This window comes from Sorex fumeus, unplaced genomic scaffold (assembly GCF_029834395.1).
Source record: "Sorex fumeus unplaced genomic scaffold, SorFum_2.1 ptg000039l, whole genome shotgun sequence".
NCBI classification, from domain to species: Eukaryota; Metazoa; Chordata; class Mammalia; order Eulipotyphla; family Soricidae; genus Sorex; species Sorex fumeus.
This window is the reverse complement of record NW_026606096.1, coordinates 1,431,306-1,452,084: the sequence shown is the minus strand read 5'-3', so window position 1 is coordinate 1,452,084 and position 20,779 is coordinate 1,431,306. Positions and strand designations below refer to the sequence as shown.

The following is a 20,779-nucleotide window of genomic DNA, read 5'->3' as shown; positions in this document are numbered from 1 at the left end:
TAGGGGGAGGGTGCACCCAATTTTTCAATGGAGGTGGACATCAGGACAAAGGCAACAGCAGAAGGAGGGTCGCACTTCCCTCAGCCCCAGATGGGGGAAGATGCCACATTCGGTGGCAGGACACACAGTTCCCCTCCTCCCACCTCTTGGACCCTCAGGACACATCCCCACTCACCGTCTCTACCTCATTCAGCCTCTTCCCGGCAACCCCAGACCAGGTTCCCTGCCAGCCTGCCGTGGGAAGGAAGATTCCAGTGCCCCAAGCTGCACATAAGTCGATCAGCCTGTGTGAGAGAGAAGAGCAGAGAACCCAGGTCACGTGGGAGAAAGAGGCTGGGTTTCACCATCAGCACCCCAGGGGGAATGGCAGCTTCTTCCATTTGGGAAGTGTGGCTCAGCCGACAGTATCTTTGTCTGAAGGTCCAAGCACGTGGGGAGAACTTGGACAGACTCTGCCAGGGGCTTCAATACTGGGGCTGAATTAAGGTCCTCTCCCCTGGGGTTCTCAGCAGTCTCCAGCCCCAGATCTAATTGCTGACCGAGACTCTAATTCTTCACCTAAAGAAGTGAAGCCACCATTTGAAGAATCACTCCCATACCCAAGGGACAATGTACCTAACATCATCTCATTAATTTTCTTAAGTTACTTAGGAGAATTAGGGGCTGGAGCGATAGCTTAGAGGTAGGGCGTTTGCCTTGCACGTGGCCGGTCTGGCTGAGCCAGGTTCAATTCCTCCGCCCCTCTCGGAGAGTCCAGAAAGCTACTGAGAGTATCTTGCCCGCACAGCAAAGCCTGGCAAGCTCCCCGTGACGTATTCAATATGCCAAACACAGTAACAAGAAGTCTCACAATGGAGACGTTACTGAGCCCGCTCGAGCAAATCGATGAACAACGAGATGACAGTGCAGTGCTACTTGGGAGAATGATTATACTTTTCTTTTTTTCATCTATTAAAAAAATCAAACCAAGTTCAACATAAGTAAATCTATAGTATACACCATCGATAGGAGATTTGATTTTAGAGTCAGGGTCTTGACATTTTTTTCCAGTTCTGGCCTGTTATTCATTCTGAGGGGCCCATGCAGTCCCCCTCTCCCCCCATGCCTCAGGTTCTTCCTTTGTGAAATGAGGAGAAGGGATAGTAAGTGGGTCCGACCACTGGGCCCTAAGCATGCTACAAATCCAAGTTTCAAGTTCATGCTACTGGGAGATCCTTCAACCTTTTGCAGAAAAAAGGGACGGAGCTCACTGAGTCATTTGCTTCAACAACGTGCCTGCAGGAAATGGGAAAATCCACCCTTGCATAAGAGAATGTGGCAGTTATCAACTCGAGTAAGTATGCACTGAGCTTCAACCCTATTCTAGGACTCTAACGGAAAGAGATTTGATATTCTAGAAGCCGCGGTTACTATCTTCACAATTCCTGTGAAGTGAAAAAGTTGTGCTGGGAAAAGTGTTATTATTTGTGTATTAAAGGAGTGGCGTCGATACAAATCTGCTTATATATTTAAAAATAAAAGGACAGGGGCTGGAGCGATACCACAGAGGGTAGGGCATTTGCCTTGCACACGGTTGACCTGGGTTCGATTCCCAGCATCCCATATGGTCCCCTGAGCACGGTCAGGGGTGGTTCCTGGGTGCATCGCCGGGTGTGACCCAAAAAGCAAAATATAAAATAAAATAAAAGGATAAAGTACAAAAGTTAAGAAAATGCCAGGATAAATTTTAAGAGGACTAAAAAGGAGAAGATATAAAAAGGACAGGAAAGAAGCTACACATTATTATGGGCGTGGTTCTGTGATCGAACCCAGGATCTCAGGTGCAATTACTCTCTACCATTTAGCTCCATCCCTGGCCCAAGAAGCTACAATTCTGATTTGGTGGATTTTCTTCAGAACACATAAATATCTGAAAAAATACATAGTTATAATGATGAAACATGTTGGGTTGTTGGGGCCACACCCGGAAATGCTCAGGGGTTACTCCTGACTCTGCACTCAGGAATCAATCCTAGCAGTGCTCGAAGGAACATACGGGATGCCGGGGATCAAACCCGGGTTGAGCTTGTACAAGACAAGCACCTGATTGACTGTCCTATTGCTCTGGCCCTGGGACTTTTTTTTTTGAGGTCGCTCTACACCTGGCAGTGCTCAGGGCCTACTCCTGGCTCTATCCTTAGGAATCACTCCTGGTGGTGCTTGGGGATAGAACTGCTGCCAGAGGTAGAACTGGAGTGAGCAACATGCAAGGCAAGCAACTTAAACCATGTACTATGTCTCCGGTGACAAATTTGGGCATTTTAAAAAGAAATCTGTAAAATGAAAAAAAAAAAGTGCAATTGTGAGCGTACATGTACAGCTGGCCGGCACTACAGGTAGAGAAATCTGTGTTTCCTTGAATAGAATGAGCTGCCTTTCCTCTCCAGCCCACCCCAAATCCTAAACTATTTTCAATAAATACATTAACAGTGCTATTTTAATTCTTTTATTGGTTAGTGGGCCACACCTGAAAGTTTGGGGAACTACTCCCAATACATTGCTCAGGGATCACTCCCAGTGGTGCCAGGAGAACCACACTGTGGTGGGCACTGGACCGGGCCTGCTGCCTAACAGCATAGGCAGCTGCCTGCTAGGTACCCTCCCCCCACCTTTGTTTTCTTGTTCTAACAGAACCACCTCCTAGAGTGCTGGGGGAACCCCGGCCATCAGGCATCCCACCCAGGGCTCACACGTGCCAGGCACCTGAGTGAGTTCTCCAGTCTCCTGCCCCTGCACCTGGCTGTCCTCGCTGGGGCCCCTTGGAAGGGAGCGGGTTGAGTTTCCCTCCCCGCCCCGACCAGGGCTCCGGTAGCCGAAGACCTCCAGAACCAGCCACCACCATGCTGAGACCACTCTCCGCACACATGCAGGTAACGGCAGAGGAACAAAGGCATGCGGGTCCCAGGACTGAGATCTCCAAGCCTACTCGGATCGGGGCTGAGCATCCTCCACCCAGATCCTCCAAATTCCAGTAGGCGGGGGTCACACCAACCAACTGGCCCCCTGGTGCCATGTAATCCCATCAACGGCCAAGACTCAGAGACTATAAAACCCAGCTCCCAGAAGTGCGCGGCCGCATTCGCAGCATGGCGACATCTTATGATCTCATTACTACTTTGGACAAACTGGCAGGCTACCGAATGTAACCTGCCCACATGGCAGAGTCTGGCAAACTCCCCATGGCGTACCCAATATGCCAAATACCAGTAACAATGATGCTATCACTCCAGCCCCATGGACATATTGTTTTCTTATTTTGTTCTGTTTATGGAGCACACTCAGTGATGCTGAGTTACTCCTGGCTCTGTGGTCAGAAACTACTCCTGGCAGTGCTCAGGGGACCATACGGGATACGTGGGATTGAACCTGGGTTGGTCACGTGCAAGGCAAATGCCCTACCTGCTAAACTATAGTTCAGCCCCAGGACATCATTTTTCTTATACACAGACCACACCCCCATGGTGTTGGCAAAACTGGGGGTGAGGAAATCACGCCTGGTTATGCCTAGCATGGTGGGTGGTACTTGGGAGGATCATGAGGTGCTCAGGTGGGCCATGCAGTGCCAGGGTTGAAGCCAGGACCTCTCATGTGCTCTACCGCTCAGTTATCTCCCTGGCCCCAATATTCATGACTGCAAAAATGGTGGGTGGTGCAAAAGGAATGGAAAGGAGCAGAACTGAGACCCACTGGCCTCAGTACCATCACTGCTTTGTTCGTTTCTGGTCACACCCAGAGATGCTCAGGGGTTTCTGTCAGCGCTCAGAGAATCGAACCCGGAGCAAATACATGCCAAGGATGCTCAGCAGCCCTCTAAGCCACTCCCCTGTACTTTAGCCATCATCCTTCTATTGCTGAAGTGACTAATGGGCACATCAGGTTCATGATATTATTCCCTTTTACATAAGACATTTTTTAAAATAAAAAGAAAATGCAAATGGTTAGAATAGGAAACAAAAAAAAATCACTAGCGTCGTAATTCCTAGACGTTTTTATTCTCCTTGAAATTCTTTTATGCCATTTAATCCAAACTGCAGTTCAGTGTGCTAATAAAGGAAGTTCTTTTTACCCCCATTTTACTTGGGAGGAAATAGGTGTAACGTTTATAAATCCATTGAGTATAAATTGGTATACTCAATGTATTACAAAGATTCAAAACCACACGTTCTTATCCGAAAGACTCATTTCCTTAAGTTGCTTTAACTACCCTCTTTTGGATGTGTGTGTTAATAAAATGTTCTCTGCTCTCCCCGAGGTCTCTGGTGTCTGCCAAGAGACAGTATCTGGGAAGGAACTTGGAGACAAATTCTTGTGTTTCACCATCACTGGGGACCACGTCTGCCATGAGGGGTCTCTGGGAGAGCAGGTGAGAAACCAAGTGAGAGAGGTGGACAGTGAATCTGGAAGACGCGCACGGTCATGGTGCTTCTAGCAGACCCACAGACAAATGTGCCCGCCGCCCAGCTGCAGATGGGCCACATGCCCGGGGACAGGCGGCTTCCAGGAAGAACAGGAGAGGCTCTGGGGAAGGACGGGGGCAGGAAACCTGAGAGACCCAGGCTGCAAGAAGGGAGACGGAGGTGCGGCGGGGACAGACCTTGCTGCTGGGTACCCGGGCACTGCCAGCCAAGAAGTCTGGACAGGGGCACCTGCTGGGCTCCTCTGACTGAGTGGGAGGGAGAGTGTGGTGGGCAGTCGGCAGGGCCCCAAACACGTCAGACTGATGGCAGGAGGACGTGCCTGGTGTTGCTCACACTTTCCAAGTGCTCTCTGGTGGTGATCACAGCATCTGCTGGGCAACGTCAACGGCCTCCACCTGCTCTCCCTCCCTTCCTCCCACCCGCCTCCCTTCTCCTTCTCTTATTTTTCCTTCCTTCCTTCCTTCCTTCCTTCCTTCCTTCCTTCTTTCCTTCCTTCCTTCTTTCCTTCCTCCCTCCCTCCCTTCCTCTCTTCCCCTTCCTTCCTTCCTTCCTTCCTTCCTTCCTTCCTCCCTTCCTCCCTTCCTCTCTTCCCCTTCCTTCTTATTCCTTTCTTCCTTCTTTCTTTCCCTTCCTTCTTCTCTCCCCTCCTCTTCCCTTCCTTCTTCTTCCTTTCATTTTCCCCTTACCTTCTTCCTTGTTTCCTTCCTCCCTCCTCCCTTCTTTTCTTCCCACCCCCTCCCTCCCTTCCTTCCTTTCAATCCCCCTCCGTCCCTCTTTCCCTTCCCTCCTTCATTCCTTGCTCTCCTTCCTTCCTTCCTTCCTTCCTTCCTTCCTTCCTTCCTTCCTGCCTGCCTGCCTCTCTCCCCCTTCCTTCTCTTATTCCTTCCTTCCTTCCTTCCTTTCCTTCCCCTTCCCTTCCCTCCTCTTCCCTTCCTTCTTCTTTTCCTTTCCCCCTTATCTTCTTCCTTGTTTCCTTCCTCCCTCCTTCCTTCTTCCTATTCCTCCCTCCCTCCCTTCCTCCCGCCCTCCCGCCCCTCCCTCCCTCCCTTCTTTTCAATCCCCTCTCCGTTCCTCCTTCCCTTCCCTTTCCTTCCTTCCTTCCTTCCTTCCTTCCTTCCTTCGCTTCCTTCCTTCTTCACTCCCTCCCTTCCCACTCTCTTCTCCTTTCTTGCTTCATTTCTTCCTTCTTTTCTCCCTTCCCCTTTCCTTTTCTTTCCTCTTCCCTCCCTCCCTCCCTCCCTTCCTCCTTCCCTCCCTCCCTCCCCTTTCTCCTTCTTCCTTTCCCCTTCCCCTTATTGTTTCCTTCCTTCTTCCCTTCCCCTTCTCTCCTTTCCTGCCTTCTTCTCTTTCCCTTCCCCCTTTCTTCTTCCTTGTCCTTTTCTTCCTTCCTCCCTTTTCCCCTCCCTCCCTCCCTTCCCTCCTCCCTTTCTTCCCATTCCTCCTTGCTCCCTCCCCTCCCTTTCCTTCCTTCCCAGCACTCTCATGTACAAGTATCTACTGCTGAGTCACATTTACAGGTATCGTCTCTTCAAATGTCTATTCACTGATTGTCCTTCCCTGGTTACAGACTCTGAGCAGGTCTGTAAAATTCTGATACTTCCCCAGAACTCCAATCGTTTCTTTTTAAGCAGTTCTGAGCTGTAAGTGCCTATTTCTGAAGACCAGACTACGTTCCCCAAGTCCTGGCTAATTCATCTGGGCTCAGGGAACAAAGACTCACTATTTCTCCAGATTCTTACATCAGCATTAAACAAATTATTTTACCCCTCACTCCCCCGCAATGCAATCCCTTCATATGATATAAAGCTCAAAACCACAAAAGAATGCAATGTCCAGAGGATCTGAGTAATGCCAGGTCTCATCCTGTCCCTGACACCAGCCACTGGCATCAGATTTCTGAGGGTCCCAGAAATACAAACAAAAGGCTTATGTAGATGAAATTATGATTCATAAATATCAGAAGGGGATATTCTCTCTCCTCATTTGCTTTTTTCTGTAAACAAATGTCTTTTCTAGAGGGTTTTGGGCATTTCTCTGTGTAAATATGCCCATTGCTTTAAGCAACTTTATTGGATTTTATTGTGAACATACACATGATATGGCAGTTTATGAGCTTACATAGCCCAGGCCTTGCATGATTGAGGTCCTGGGTTGAATCCAGCAACAGTAGGTGTGACTCCAGGCCCCCAACATTCCGGAAGTGGCTCCCACAAAAAATACACAATGTCTCACTGCTCTTCTGATAGACATTTAGGATGTTCATAATCACTATGTGGAAAATCACGGCAACACGTAGCATTAGAGAGGGTGATGTCACACTTACAGGACAATTTGTACGAACTCTTGGATTCAGCATGTCTGGGTCAGAAGGTATGTGGCCATCCTCTGCCCGGTCAGGGCACCAAGCCCCACACTGAGCTGTGAGCGACTCCCACCCACCGTGGCCAGCTGCTGACTTTGATCCTTGGCAATATGATGCCCAGAAATTAATGGCGCCCGGTGGGTGTCTTTTTCAGAATGAGGTTGAACATTTTCTTTTTCTATGAATTGTTCCCATTTTTCTTTCATGTCTCATTCAGTGGTTAATTTAGTGCCACTTCCCAATACCATTCCTTGAAGAATTTACCTTTTGACCCTCAGATTAGAAATGCCATGGTGGGATGTGGGGGGGGGGGGGGAGTGGCTGTAGAGGTAGGACAGCAGGTAGAGAGCTTGCCTTGCATGCAACCGACATGGATTTTAGCTTTTCTTTCTTTTTTTTTATTGAATCACCGTGAAATACAGTTACAAAAATTTCATGTTTGAATTTCAGTCCTACAATGATCAAACACCCATCTCTCCACCAGTGCACTTTCTCCACCACCAATGTCCTCAGTATCCCTCCCCCCCATCCCTCCCTCCTCCTGCCTCTATGGCAGACAGTTTACCCCATACACTCTCTCTACTTTGGGGCATTATGGTTTGCAATATAGAAACTGAGAGGCTATTACGTTTGGTCCTTTATCTACTTTCAGCACACATCTCCGAGCTGACATGGGTTTGATCCCCAGCACCTCATGTGGTCCCTGGAGCCAAGCCAGGAGTGATCCTTGAACACAGAGGCAGGAATAAGTCCTGAGCATCACCAGTGTAACCAAAAATCTAAAACAAAAACAAAAAAATGAAATGCCACTTTTGTCACAGACTAAGTTCTCCATATGTTTGGGTCTGTCTCTGGATTTTCTTTTCTATTCATCTGCTTATCTCTTCTTGTGTTAGTGCAACACATTAATTGGTGTACTTTATTAACTGATTTAATTATTTTAAATTTCCAGTTGCTTATTTCTTCCCACATAGACTCTAGAATTGTATACTCAAGGTTTAAAAACCTCAAATGGCACGCTTCTGAAACTAACTTACAAACTAACTAAATTACAAACTAACCTGAAGTTGACATATTTATATGTTGAGTCTCAGAAGGACACGTTTTTAATTTCAACTAAAATGTTTTAATATTCAGTTATTTCGGCATCTTTTAATTATATTTGGAGGTTTTCTCATACAGATGGCATACAATTTTTGTTATTTGTCACTATGCATTACTATGCATTGATGTTTCGTTATAGGATAGTATGTTTGTTCTAAATTAATTTTAAATTCCACTATTCTATATTTAAATTACACCCTCTTGCATTTGATTTCACTAAATTTAATTTGTAGCTCAAAGGAAATTTAAAAATACTTTGAGGGACCAAAGAGCTAGTAACAGTGGGTAGGGTATTTCCCTGTCTGCAGCAAAATCAAATTTGATCCCTGGCGCCTCATATAATCTCTTGAGCACTGCCAGGAGTGATCCCTGAGCACAGAGACAGGAGTAAGCCCTAAGCATAGCCGGGTGTGGTCCAAAAATGAAATAAATAAATAAATACATACATAAATAATGCACTGAGCCTGAGGGATGTGGTTCCTGTGGCAGTGTATGAGCTTACAAAGCCCAGGTCTCGCATAAGTGAGATCCCGGGTTCAATCCAGCACCGGTACGTGTGACCCCAGGCCCCCAGCATTGCCAGAAGTGGCTCTCACAAAAATATATGTGGACAAAAATAAATAAAAACCCACAATCACCAGATGGTGACTAGAGGGGAAGGGAAAAGGGGCGGTGGGTGGGACTCTGACGGGTGACAAGGAAACCCACACAGGTGTCAACACATGAAGCTGTGCACTGCTGCTTTTGTGGTCCCTGATGCCACCACAGGTAGGGTGGCACAGCACACCCAAATGTGTGACCATCCCAGTCACTGCAACAATGACAACAAGGAGGGGCTGGGGCGAAGAAGAGTGCAGAGAAGAAAAGAAAGAAAGAAGGAAAGAAAGAATAAAGAGGAGAATCAAAATAAAAACAAAATGAGGACCAGTCAACTAAATAAACTGCTTCCTTGAGACCAGTGGAGTTGGCAGATTGCGAGCAAAACTAAAGGTGGGAAAAGGCTAGCTGATGCCTTTGTTAGGAATGAGCAAGGTTGCCAGGACAGGCCCAGCAGTCAAAGGATAGGAAGAACACTGATGAGAAACTTAACTCAGCTGAAATGGGCATAGTCTCAGAAACACAAGAGACTACAGTTCTCTGTACACAACAGACACCCTGAATAACTTTATAATTACGAAAGAAATTGAAGTCATAACTTTTGGTTTGGATAGTGGCTCAGGGATCACTCCTAGACTACTCAAGCACTCCTGGCTTGGTTCTTGGGGGTCTGGGTTGGGGGTCGTATTTCCAGCAGTGCACGGGAACTATGCAGTGCTAGGCATGGAACCCAGATTCCCTGCATGCAAAACATGCGCACTCGCCTTTTTTTTTTCACTTTTTATATATTTTATTTTCATAAAGTAGTTCACAATAGTTCGCTGCAGATAATATTCAAACACCAATCCCACCACCAAGCACCTTCCCACCACAATAAGAGGAAAGTATGTGAAGGTTGTTGTATTTCATTCTGGAGCCATTTAAGCCCATCTATAAGAGACTACAAGCAAGTATGTTAGAAACTAAACAAATGTTTTGGATGATCTTCCTGGTCCTAAAGTCATGATTTAAAACACCTAAAAGGGACCAAAGAAACAGTAAGTACAAGGGTTAAGCCGCAGGCCTTGAATGCAGATGGCCTCCATTCAATCCTTGGCAACTCTGAAGATCCTCAGGTGTTGTCTTGACTTCTTCCCTCCCCACATTCTTCCCAGCAGCACAGGGTATCCCAGGTCATCTCTGGTGCCGCAGGGCCTGTACAGCACGGCATCCCTGGACCCTGGATTAAACTGCCAGCCAGATGGGCCAAGAACAGTTGGGAAGGGCAGAGGGGCCCTAGGCTCCCTGAACACCACTTGGAAGTGCCCCCTCCAAATAAATAAAACAAAAACTCTGCCAAAAGAAATCTCTAGATTCAAACAGTTTCACTGGGGACATCATTATGCTCCTATTAAAATAGCTCGAGAGTTCACATTACCAAGTCCTAGTGAGAATGTGAAGTAACCAGAACTTGCTTAATTCCTAGGAGAAATAAATACCTGTGCATTCACTCTGAGTAACAGTTTGGTAGCTTCTTAGAAAGTTAAACATACATTTTCTTTTCTTTTTTCTTAAATTGAATCACCGTGAGATACTGTTACAAGCTTTTATTTTGAGTTTCAATCATACAATGATCAAACACCCATCCTCCACAAGTGCACATTCTCCATCACCAATGTCCCCAGTATACCCACACTTTTCAACCCTCTCCCTGCCTCCATGGCGGACAATATTTCCCATACTCTCTCTCTCTGTCTCTCTCTCTGTCTCTCTCTCTCTCTCTCTACTTTTGGCAATTATGGTTTGCAATACAGATACTGAGAGGTTACTATGTTTAGTCCTTTATCTACTTTCAGCACACATCTCCCATCCCTCTAACCATCATCGACTTAGTGATCCCTTCTCTATTCCATCTGCCTTCTTTCCCAGCTCATGAGATAGGCTTTCAACTATGGGGCATGGAGAGTATCATGCTAAGTGAAATTAGAAAGAGAGGGAGAGACATAGAAGGAATCCACTCATTTGTGAAATGTAAAATAACATAATATGAGACTGACATCCAAGGACACCAGACAGAAGGGCCAGGAATAAATATACATTTTCTATAGGAATCAGAAATTTCACTTCTAGGAATTTATTGAAGAGAATTAAAAACAGAACGTTTATATACAGATACTTATAGCAATATCTTTTTAGTTTTTTGGAACACACCTGGTGATGCTCAGGGGTCACTTCTGCCTCTGAACTCAGAAATTACTTTTGGGAGTGTTCAAGGGACCATATGGAATGCTGGAGATCAAACCCTGGGTCGGTTTGATCCTCACCCACTGTGCTATGGCTCCAGCCCATTTAAAGCAATTTAATTCATAATTGCCGAAAACTAGAAACAAGTTAAATGTGCATCAAGAAGTAAGTAAACAGACCAAACGTGGCCCACAGCACAATGTGGACTGTGCGGCTGTGAAAGGAGGAGCCAGTGACACAGGCTGCAAGGCAAAAAGCATCTCAGTGGCACGGTGCTAAGTGAAAGATGTCAGTCACAGAGGCCACACACTGATTGCATTTATGTGACATCCTGTTATGTGACCTTCCCACAAGAAAGATGCAAGCTAGCACTGTTTACAATAGCCAGAATCTGGAAAAAACCTGAGTGCCTGAGAACAGATGACTGGTTATTATTATATATATTATATTATATATTATATTATATAATAATAATATAATATTATTGTATTATGTCTTTGGTACATTTACACAATGGAGTACTATGTAGCTGTTAGAAAAGACGAGGTCATGAAATTTACATACAAGTGGTACTACATGGAAAGTATCATGCTAAGCGAAATGAGTCAGAAAGAGAGGGACAGACATAGAAAGATTGCATTCATCTGGGGAACATAAAGTAACAAAATAGGAGACGAACACCCAAGAATAGCCGAGATAAGTACCAGGAGGTTCACTCAATAGCTTGGAGGCCAGCCACACATGCTAAGGGGAAAAGGCAGCTCAGATAGAGAAGGGAGCACCAAATAAAGGGTGTTGGGAGGATCCTCCCAGGATGGGAGATGCATGCTGAAAGTAGACTATAGACCGAACATGATTGCCACTCAATGCCTCTTTTGCAAACCACAGCACCAAAAAGGAGAGAGAGAACAAAAGGGAATGCCCTGCCCCAGAGGCAGGGTGGGATGGGGGGGGGATGGGGGGTGGGAGGGATACTGGGACCCGTGGTGGTGGAAAATGGGCACTGGTGGAGGGATGGGCACTCGATCATTGTATAATTGAAACCCAAGCACAAAAATTTGTAAGTCTACAACTGTACCTCATGGTGTTTCACTAATAAAAATTTTAAAAAAGAAAGATGCAAGCTAAAGGAAATTAATGAAGGTCAATGATTACTTGGGGTTGGGCTGGAGGAAGAGGGTCAACCATAAAAGGTTGACCCTCTTCATCACTGTGAAGGATGGAACTGTTCTGTATTTGATTAGGGTGGTGGGTTATGGAACTGCAGGTGTTTGCAAAGTTCAGAGGTACATACACCTTACAAAGTAAAATTTTATTTGAGGTAAGTTCTATCTCAATAAACCAGATTTACTCTTAAGATATATGAAAATGACAAGTTAAAAACTCAGAGATGTTTGAGGTGGGGGTGAATGCCCAAGCAGCGTTCAGGAAACCCCAGGTATTCTCAGCTGACCAGGTCAGTGGTACAGTGTGGGAATCTGAGGAGACAGAATTTCTGAGGTTTTGTGATGCCAGGGGCTCTCCAGGACACCCCAGTGGTGCTTAGGGGCCTTCAGCTGCAGCCAGCAAGCTCAGGGGACCTCACTGTGCCAGAATTAAAACCACGGTTGTTTAAGTGAAAGGCATGTGGCTGAACCACTGTAATATCTCTCTGGCCCATGATTTAGCAAGTGTATTCTTAATATACACCCATGAGACCTTATTCATGTGCATAAAAATGTTCCTGAAAGTACTAGTCACCACAACAGAAACCTGGGGATAGCATAACGGTTCATCAGGGGGGAAACAGAGCATTAAATTGTGATAAAACCAAACAAATATCTCACAGTGGGCAAAATAAGTGAATCAAGTTGCCTATCTAATCCATCCACCCATCCAACTGTCCATTCATCATCTGTCCATCCATCTATCTGTCCCTTCATCCATCTACCATCCATCCACAGACTTCTCCTGCTTCCTAAAATTATGTTTATCTGAAACCTTTCCTAAGCCAAAATGGCATAAAGCAAAGAAATACCACTAATATATAAGGAAACGTTTTAAAAACTTCTCAACACCCTAAGGTAATCTACCAAATCATGCCAGATGCCCCATAACACTTAAAGCCACCCTAGTATAAGGAAAGCCACGGTCACTGGCCGGGTTGCAGACAGACATTCCAAAAGATGGGTAGCAATACCCCTTCCTTGGCAAGGGTAGCATGTGGCCTAGAAAGGCTATGGCCAAACCAGCCCCACATGATATTGCCACTTTCTGCCTTTGGCCATAAGAACAAAATCCTCTTCAGATTACATTAAACTACCAAAACCAGTTAAATTAATATAGATTTTTCATAAAAGTGAAGGTTGTTAAAGTTTTGAAAAGTGGGAATACGTGTATATGTGTAAGTGTGTTGGAGAGGATGCAATGAAACGATGTGTTAAGCAAAGAGGAAAGAAAACACATTTGAGATAAAAAATTGTTATAACCTAGGTCAGAGCTGGCCTTGCACACGGCCAACATGGATTCGATCCCAGGCATCCCATGTGGTGTCCTGGGCACTTCCAGGAGAAATTCCTGGGCACAGAGCCAGAAGTAGCTCCTGAGCATCATCAGGTGTTTCCCCTCCCCCCAAAAATTGTTATAATTCAACAAAACCCAATCAATTGGATTATAACATGACATAGGACTTATTGAACATTTCTCCAGACTACAAATAGCCAACGGACATATAAAAGCATGTTCAACATGACTAATCATCAGAGAATTACAAATTAAAACTAAATGAGAATTGCAATTCTTAAAACTAAGAATTTCAAATTAAAACTAAAAAACTTGAAAAGGATGTGGAGAAACTAGAGTCATTCTACAACATACAATATATATCCTCCACTGCTAAACAACATGGTTAATCCTCAAATAATTAAACACTGCAATTCTCCTTTGAAAGCTAGTCCCACAGAGATGTTGGCATATCCAGAGTCACAGCAGCATTACTGAAAATATACCAGAAGTGGAAGCAGCTGTGTCCATTAACAGATGCATGGAGGAACCAAACATGGTAAAAACACAGAGTGGAACATTATTCAGCCCTGAGAAGGGAAGAAACTATAACTATGCTATATAAAGGAACTTTGAGGACATTATGCAAAATGAGACAAGCCAGTGAGGAAACAAAAAATCCTGTAAATGAGGTTACCTCTGAGCCACACAGTAAGGAAGGGCAGTGGTTGGGATAGAGAGGGAGGCGGGCATAAAATTATAAATAAAATTATCATAGGGATCCCAGTATCCCCGGTGGGAGGGATACTTTGACCCATGGTGGTGGAAAATGGGCACTGGTGGAGGGATGGGTGTTTGATCATTCTACAATTGAAACCCAAGCACAAAACTTTGTAAATCTACAACTGACTGTTCCTAATGGTGTTTCACTAACAAAAATTTAAAAAAATGTAAATGATGAAGAATGGGCACTAGTGAAGGGATGGGTACTGGATCATTGTATGACTGAAACCCAAGCACAAAAATTTGTAAGTCTACAACTGTACCTCATGGTGTTTCACTAATAAAAAATTTTTAAAAAATTATCATTGGGCTGGAGCGATAGCACAGCGGGTAGGGCGTTCGCCTTACAAGCGGCCAACATGGCCGACCCGAGTTCGATTCCTCTGCCCCTCTCGGAGAGCCCGGCAAGCTACCGAGAGTATTCGATATGCCAGACACAGTAACAACAAAGTCTCCAATGGAGACGTTACTGGGCCCGCTCGAGCAAATCGATGATCAACGGGAGGGCCTTTACCTTTTACCTTTATCATAGGGATAATTTTGGCTCTGCAAAAGGATAAGATCTGAAGGTTCATTGTTGAGTAACACAGATGTACTTAATGCTATACTAGAAACAACCTTGATGGTAAATTTTACGTCAAGTACATTTTATCAAAATTTAAAGGGTTTGTTCTCTTTTTTTAAACACAAAAAAGATGATTTCCTCTAGTGGTGGAGGAGGGAGAGAAGAGAGTTTGAGGGTAGGAGAACAGATTTTACTAGTTATCAAAGTCCTATCTTTTGTTATGTGTGGTAGGTGTGTAGGTACTTACAATAGTATCAGGCACAGATAAGTAAATAGCTAGGAAGGAAGTTACGAAGGAAACAGAGGGAAGGGAAGGAGGACACAGAAACGAGGGGTGAGAAACAGCAGAGATCTAAGGAGCGAGGGTGAGAATGAGTCTGACTAATGCTGTGCACCTGGAATCCAAAAATAAAATCTGTTCCAATAGGTCCAAGGGAACTGAGATTATTGAAGACAGAGTTCTGAAATCTCTCATCAAATTAATCTTTCAGTGAGACTACAGATAGAGCAAAGAGCAACGGGAAGGACAACCCCAAATTTAGAGAGCTCTCTGGGGTCATACAGGATTGGAGCTCTGCCCTGTGGGCCAAGGCGGCAGCAGCAGCAGAGAGGGAGGGCAGGAGCAGGCACTCACTTCTGCTCTGTCATCATTTTAGATCCTGCCCATGTCCCTTGAAAGCAGTCCATGGGATCCCCACCTTAGCATCAGTGATGTCCAGCAATGCTGACACCTGGGCCGACTCTTCAACTGGGGCCAGGTCAAAACCAAGCCTCACTGTTCACCATGCTAAAACCTAAGGCAGCGATGCAGCAGTTTCAACACCACCCGGGAAAAGGCCCAAAGGAAGATGCCAAGAGGTGCAAATGCCGCAAAAGGATTTCTGTAAAAAGTTCTCTTGGTGATTATCTCTAAAAATCACTACTATCCCTAACAATTTCTTTGTTGTGAGGGGGAGAGAAGTATCTTTCTTTTTTTCACTATCTTCATTTAGCTTCTTGATTCAATATGTCTTAGTTTCAAAATAGACCACAAGGGGTTAGAATGCATCTTTGCATGCAGGGGGTCTGGGTTTGAACACTGTGTTCCCCGAGCACTATTGGGAGCAAGTCTGGAGCACCACACTGGAAGCAACCCCTGAGCATGGCCAGATGTCACCTAAAAATAAATTTAAATATATATATATGAATTATCCACAGACCACTTTAAAACTGGTAACATAACTCAGAGACCAGTACTAATTTATGAAACATGTAAATAATATGAAGCAGGTTAGAAGTGCTGGACCATGCAGGCGGGACTTCTGCGCTTTCTACCACTGCAGGGGAGACAGGACGAGCCACAGGACCTGGAGCCGAGGGAGACCCCTGCAGGGGAGACGTTACTGGCTCCTGGCTGTGGTCAGTCACCTCATCTACCACATCAGGCTTCACACACCGTTCCTCCCTGGCCCCTTCATCCCAGACACATTATTTTGCAATCCCGGGTACATAAGTCAAATACTTGTTGATAATAAGTCATAAAGATTTTTATTTTAAAACAAATATTTTAAAAGCCACGCAACTCCACATGGGCCACGGCCCACAGTTTAGGAAGCTGATTCCACAGGACAAGCTGACAAGTGAACATGGAGACTGAGTGCAGAAGTCATTGTTTAGGAGACACATTGTCACACAGTGTAGAAGCAAAGGGGATAAACACCAGGTCCTCCTCTGCAAGACCAAAGGTAAGAACATGCCATACACAGGTTAATTGGAAGTGTTTCTAGTTCCACTTTCTCCTTCTCATAAATAGAGCTCTACAGCCAAAGTAATAGATACTGAACAAGCTGATGATCTACCATGTAGTGAATTCAGTGAATTCTGTCCCGGGTCATACGCTTCACTGGACAAATACCCTCCTTCCCCCTTCCCCTGAGCACTTCCAAATAGATCACTCTTAAGTACTTGTGACTGGAGCGATAGCACAGTGGTAGGGCGTTTGCCTTGCACGCAGCCAACATGGCCGACCCGAGTTCGATTCCTCCACCCCTCTCGGAGAGCCCGACAAGCTACCAAGAGTATCTCGCCCGCACAGCAGAGCCTGGCAAGCTCCCCATGACGTATTCGATATGCTAAACACAGTAACAACAAGGTCTCCAATGGAGACGTTACTGGGCCAGCTCAAGCAAATCGACGAACAAGTACTTGTGGCAGAATATTAAATTTAGTCAGTGCACATGGGTATGTTAGGGAATCCAGGAGTCAACTTAGCTGTGATGTCCCTGAAAATAAGACACAATTCTGCCCAATATTTTCACAATTGGGGGGGGGCTCCAACCTCACCCTCGACTGCTTAAGTCCAGTGCTCCATCACCCCATACCTGCAGAGGAGGACCCGTACCCATTAAGCTCCACTTTTCACCCACCCTGCACTTGTCGGCCTGCACCTGTTACATCCAGCTCTCCACCTGCTCCGCACCTGAGGGCCTGCACTGAGCAGTGATGCAGCACAACCTCCAGGCTGGATCCCTTCTCAGATGTCCTTCTTGAATATCAAGTTGCCTCAATGGGATCTGACAATCCACAGGTCCATCTGCTGTCGTGGATGACAACTCCTACCTTCCCCTTCCCTTTTTAATCCTTATCTTTCCTTGTCCATATTTTTTAGCAGTTGTTTTAAATTGTATCATTAGGAATCCTGCCTCATGAGCAAAGGGGAGAAGGCAGCTGGAATAGAGAAGGGATCACTAAGAAAATGATGGCTTGAGGAACCGGTCGGGATGGGAGCTGTGCGCAAAAAATTATAAGGACCAAACATGATAACCTCTCAGTGTCTGTATTGCAAACCATAATGCCCCGAAGTAGAGAGAAAGTATGGGGAATATTGTCTGCCATGGAGGCAGTGGGAGGGTGGGAAAGGTAAGGCTATACTGGGGATATTGTTGGTGGGGAATGTGCACTGGTGGAGGGATGGGTGTTTGATCATTGTGTGATTGTAACCCAAACATGAAAGCTTGTAACTATCTCACGGTGATTCAATAAAATTTTTAAAAAATTGTATCATCAAATAGAAAAGAAAACCTAAAATGAGTTGTCATTAGCCAGCATCCATAATAACTGTCCCAGGGTCTCCTACTCACCCCCACATGCTCCCAAACTCCCACGGGGAAACAAAATGCTGTCAATGGAAATTCATTTGTAGATATTTCAACTTCTCTACAGCATCCCTTTTACAAAATATATCCACAATATATCATATCTCCAAAAGTTAACAATAGGGGCTGGAACAAACAGCACAGAAGGTAGGGCGTTTCTCTTGCATGCGGCCGACCCGGGTTTGATACCCAGCATCCCATATGGTCCCCAGAGCAATTCCTGAGTTCAGAGCCAGGGGTAATCCCTGAGCATCACTGGGAGTGACCCAAAAGGCAAAAAATAAACAAATAAATAAATAAATAAAAATTAACAATAGCTTTCATCATCACATATCCATTCAGTGTCCAAATTTCCAGCGGTCACACAAATGTCTTAGTTTTATTTTGTTTGAACTAGAATCCAAATCAGCTCCACACAAGTTGATATGTGTTGGGTGTTATGTATATTTTCACCTATAAGTTTCTTTTTTCCCCTGCCACATTATTTGTTTTGGTTTTGGGGCTACAGGGATCATTGCTGGCGGTGCTGGGGAAAAGAACTGGGGCTCCCGCATCTAAGCACACACTCTGGCCTTCTATGCTCTATCTATTCAGCGCCAATGCCTTGTTCTTGCTCAAATCGTTCTCTCCCCCATCCTCTCCAGTCCTTCCTGCACTCTGTCACCGATATTGTTAGCTATCTGATTTTACTTCCTTCTGGCTGTGGCACCATTTTTCTCTCTCAATAAGGAATTCCCTAACTGACTTCCTTTCTCTCCTGATCCTCCCCTCCTCCTTCTCGTCCTCTTCCTTCTCCTCTTCTCCCTCCTCCTCATCTTCTCTTCCTTATCTTCTCCTCATCCTCCTCCCATTTCCTCCTCCTCCTTTTCTCCTTCTCCTTCTCCTTATTCTTTCTCTTTCTCTCCCTCTCCTCCTCCTCCTCCTTCTCCCCCTCCTCCCCCTCCCCCTCCTTCACTTTTTCCTCCTCTTCCCCCGCCTTCTTCTTCTTATTGGGAGGTAGGGTGGGTTAGGGTGGTTGGGCCATACACAGCTATGCTCAGGCACAGGGATATGACTTGGCACAGGGATCACTCCTGACAATGCACAAAGGATCATTTATGGTGCTGGGGATCAATCAAACCAGGGACAGCCACATGCAAAGTGAGTGCCTTAATCCCTGTAAGGTCCCTGCTGCCCTCACCTAAAACTGCAGGCCCTCTCCTAACACTCCCTCCAATCCTCCTTCACAGCCTTATTAAAATCCCTAGCTTTTATTACCTCCTAACGTATCGCTTTATTGCCGTTCTTACAGACTCTTTCCACCACAAAACGGAAACTCCCCTATCCCAGAGATTTTATCTTTTTCTGCTGTCTCTCTCATGTCTAGACAGTACCCAGCCCAGAGAAGATGATAACGAATATCTGTTGGACAAATGAGTACACTGGCACACGTGGCAGTGCTTCCTCCAGGCGCCTGTCTGACTGTTTGGCTCTTCCTAGCACAAGCATCCAAACACAGCAGATATGTTAACACAGCACCTCATGGGATTAATGGTCAAGCCATGCTTGGTGACATCTCACATCTCTCCTGACACCTGGCTGCATGATCAGCCTTGATCCTCAGGGGTCCTGGCATGGGATTGGTCAAGAATAAGCTGTTCTTGATGCCTGGAATCAAAAACCTGAGTGGATTCGGTATTTTTGCATGTATATCAGTAAACATTGTTTTCATGTAAGATTTGTTCACAATCACATCAATGCCACAACCATGTGAGAAGGAGAAAAAGAACATCCATGCCTCCTTCAAATGGTGATACTGTGGGGCTAGGGATGTAGCTCAGTGGTAGAGCACTTCTCTTGCATGCATAAGGCCCTAGTAATTACACACACGTGCGCGCGCGCGCACACACACACACACATACACAAATACACACAGAGAAAGAGAGTGCGCACATAATGAGTTCCTTTAAAATCTCAGAACATTTGAATATATTCATTAAAATGAATCACGATGACTACTTTATATATAGCATCATCATTGTTACTCTCATCTTACAGACAAGAAAACCAAAGCTCATCTTTTTGGAAAACAATACAAACACTACTCCAAAAACTAAGAATTGAGTTTTCATGTGACCCAGCAAGTCCACTACAGGGCATCCACTGCAAGAGCCCCAAAACACTATTTCAAAAAGACATCTACACTCCTATATTCACTGCAGCATTATTCACAATAGCCAAGATCTAGAAACAACTCGAGTGTTCAAGAACAGATAATTAGGTAGAGAAATTTCGGTATGTTTACACAAAGGAGCACTTACTACTCAGCTGTAAGAAAAGATGAAATCATGAAATTTGTTGTTACGTGGATGGAACTGGAGGGAATCACCTTGAGTGAAGCTAGTTAGGAGGAGAGGAACAGGTAACAGAATAAACTCTGTCCTATGCAGGATCTGAGGAAGCATAGTATGGGAATAACACACTGTCAAAGGCAACAGAACCTGAGAACTGGCCTACAGTTGAGATCACCAAGGGTGTGAGGGAGTGGAAGGGTTAGGGTTAGAGATGGAGGGAAGAGATGGAGGGACAGAGATGGAGGGAAGCTGACACTCATGGATGGAGGGTGTTGTGTGGCATGTTATCTGCATGAAACATCACCCATAACAGTATCATACATAACAGTGCTTCAAATCAAAATAAAGGAAAAGAGAAACTCAAATAATTTTTTAAAAGTTATTCATCTGGAACTGCCATCTGGAGCCATCTGGAGCACATGCTTTGCATGCAAGAGATACGGGTTCAATTCCCAGCACTTCATGGTCCCTCAAACACTGAGTAGGCCCCAAATGCTGCCAGGGGTAGCCTCCCAAAACAAAACCCTGCTATCTGAGGAAAATATAGAATCTCCTCTCCCACGGTTTCATGCTGGCTAGGAGCAGCAGAGCTGACGGGTTCAGCCCTGCCCCGTATGATAGGACAATAGTGGTCCTGACCTCCCTAGACTTGTGGGCAGGAAGCCAAGGGCCCTTCCTGTGAGCTGCTGTTCACTGACTCCTACTTAAGACAGTCTCCACATAGCATTTTGTGTGATCTC

The 20,779-nt window shown here is 45.3% G+C and overlaps 1 protein-coding gene across 14 annotated transcripts in view; it reads right to left on the bottom strand.

Annotated features, from left to right (window-relative positions):
- Positions 1–20,779, bottom strand: part of NFASC (neurofascin) — a 174,727-nt gene that overhangs the window by 85,844 nt on the left and 68,104 nt on the right. For all 14 annotated transcript variants that reach the window (XM_056118921.1, XM_056118929.1, XM_056118930.1 and 11 more), the window contains exon 2: positions 176–284. In XM_056118921.1, the coding sequence (XP_055974896.1) occupies positions 176–284 (109 nt within the window). The remainder of the gene's footprint in view (positions 1–175; positions 285–20,779) is intronic.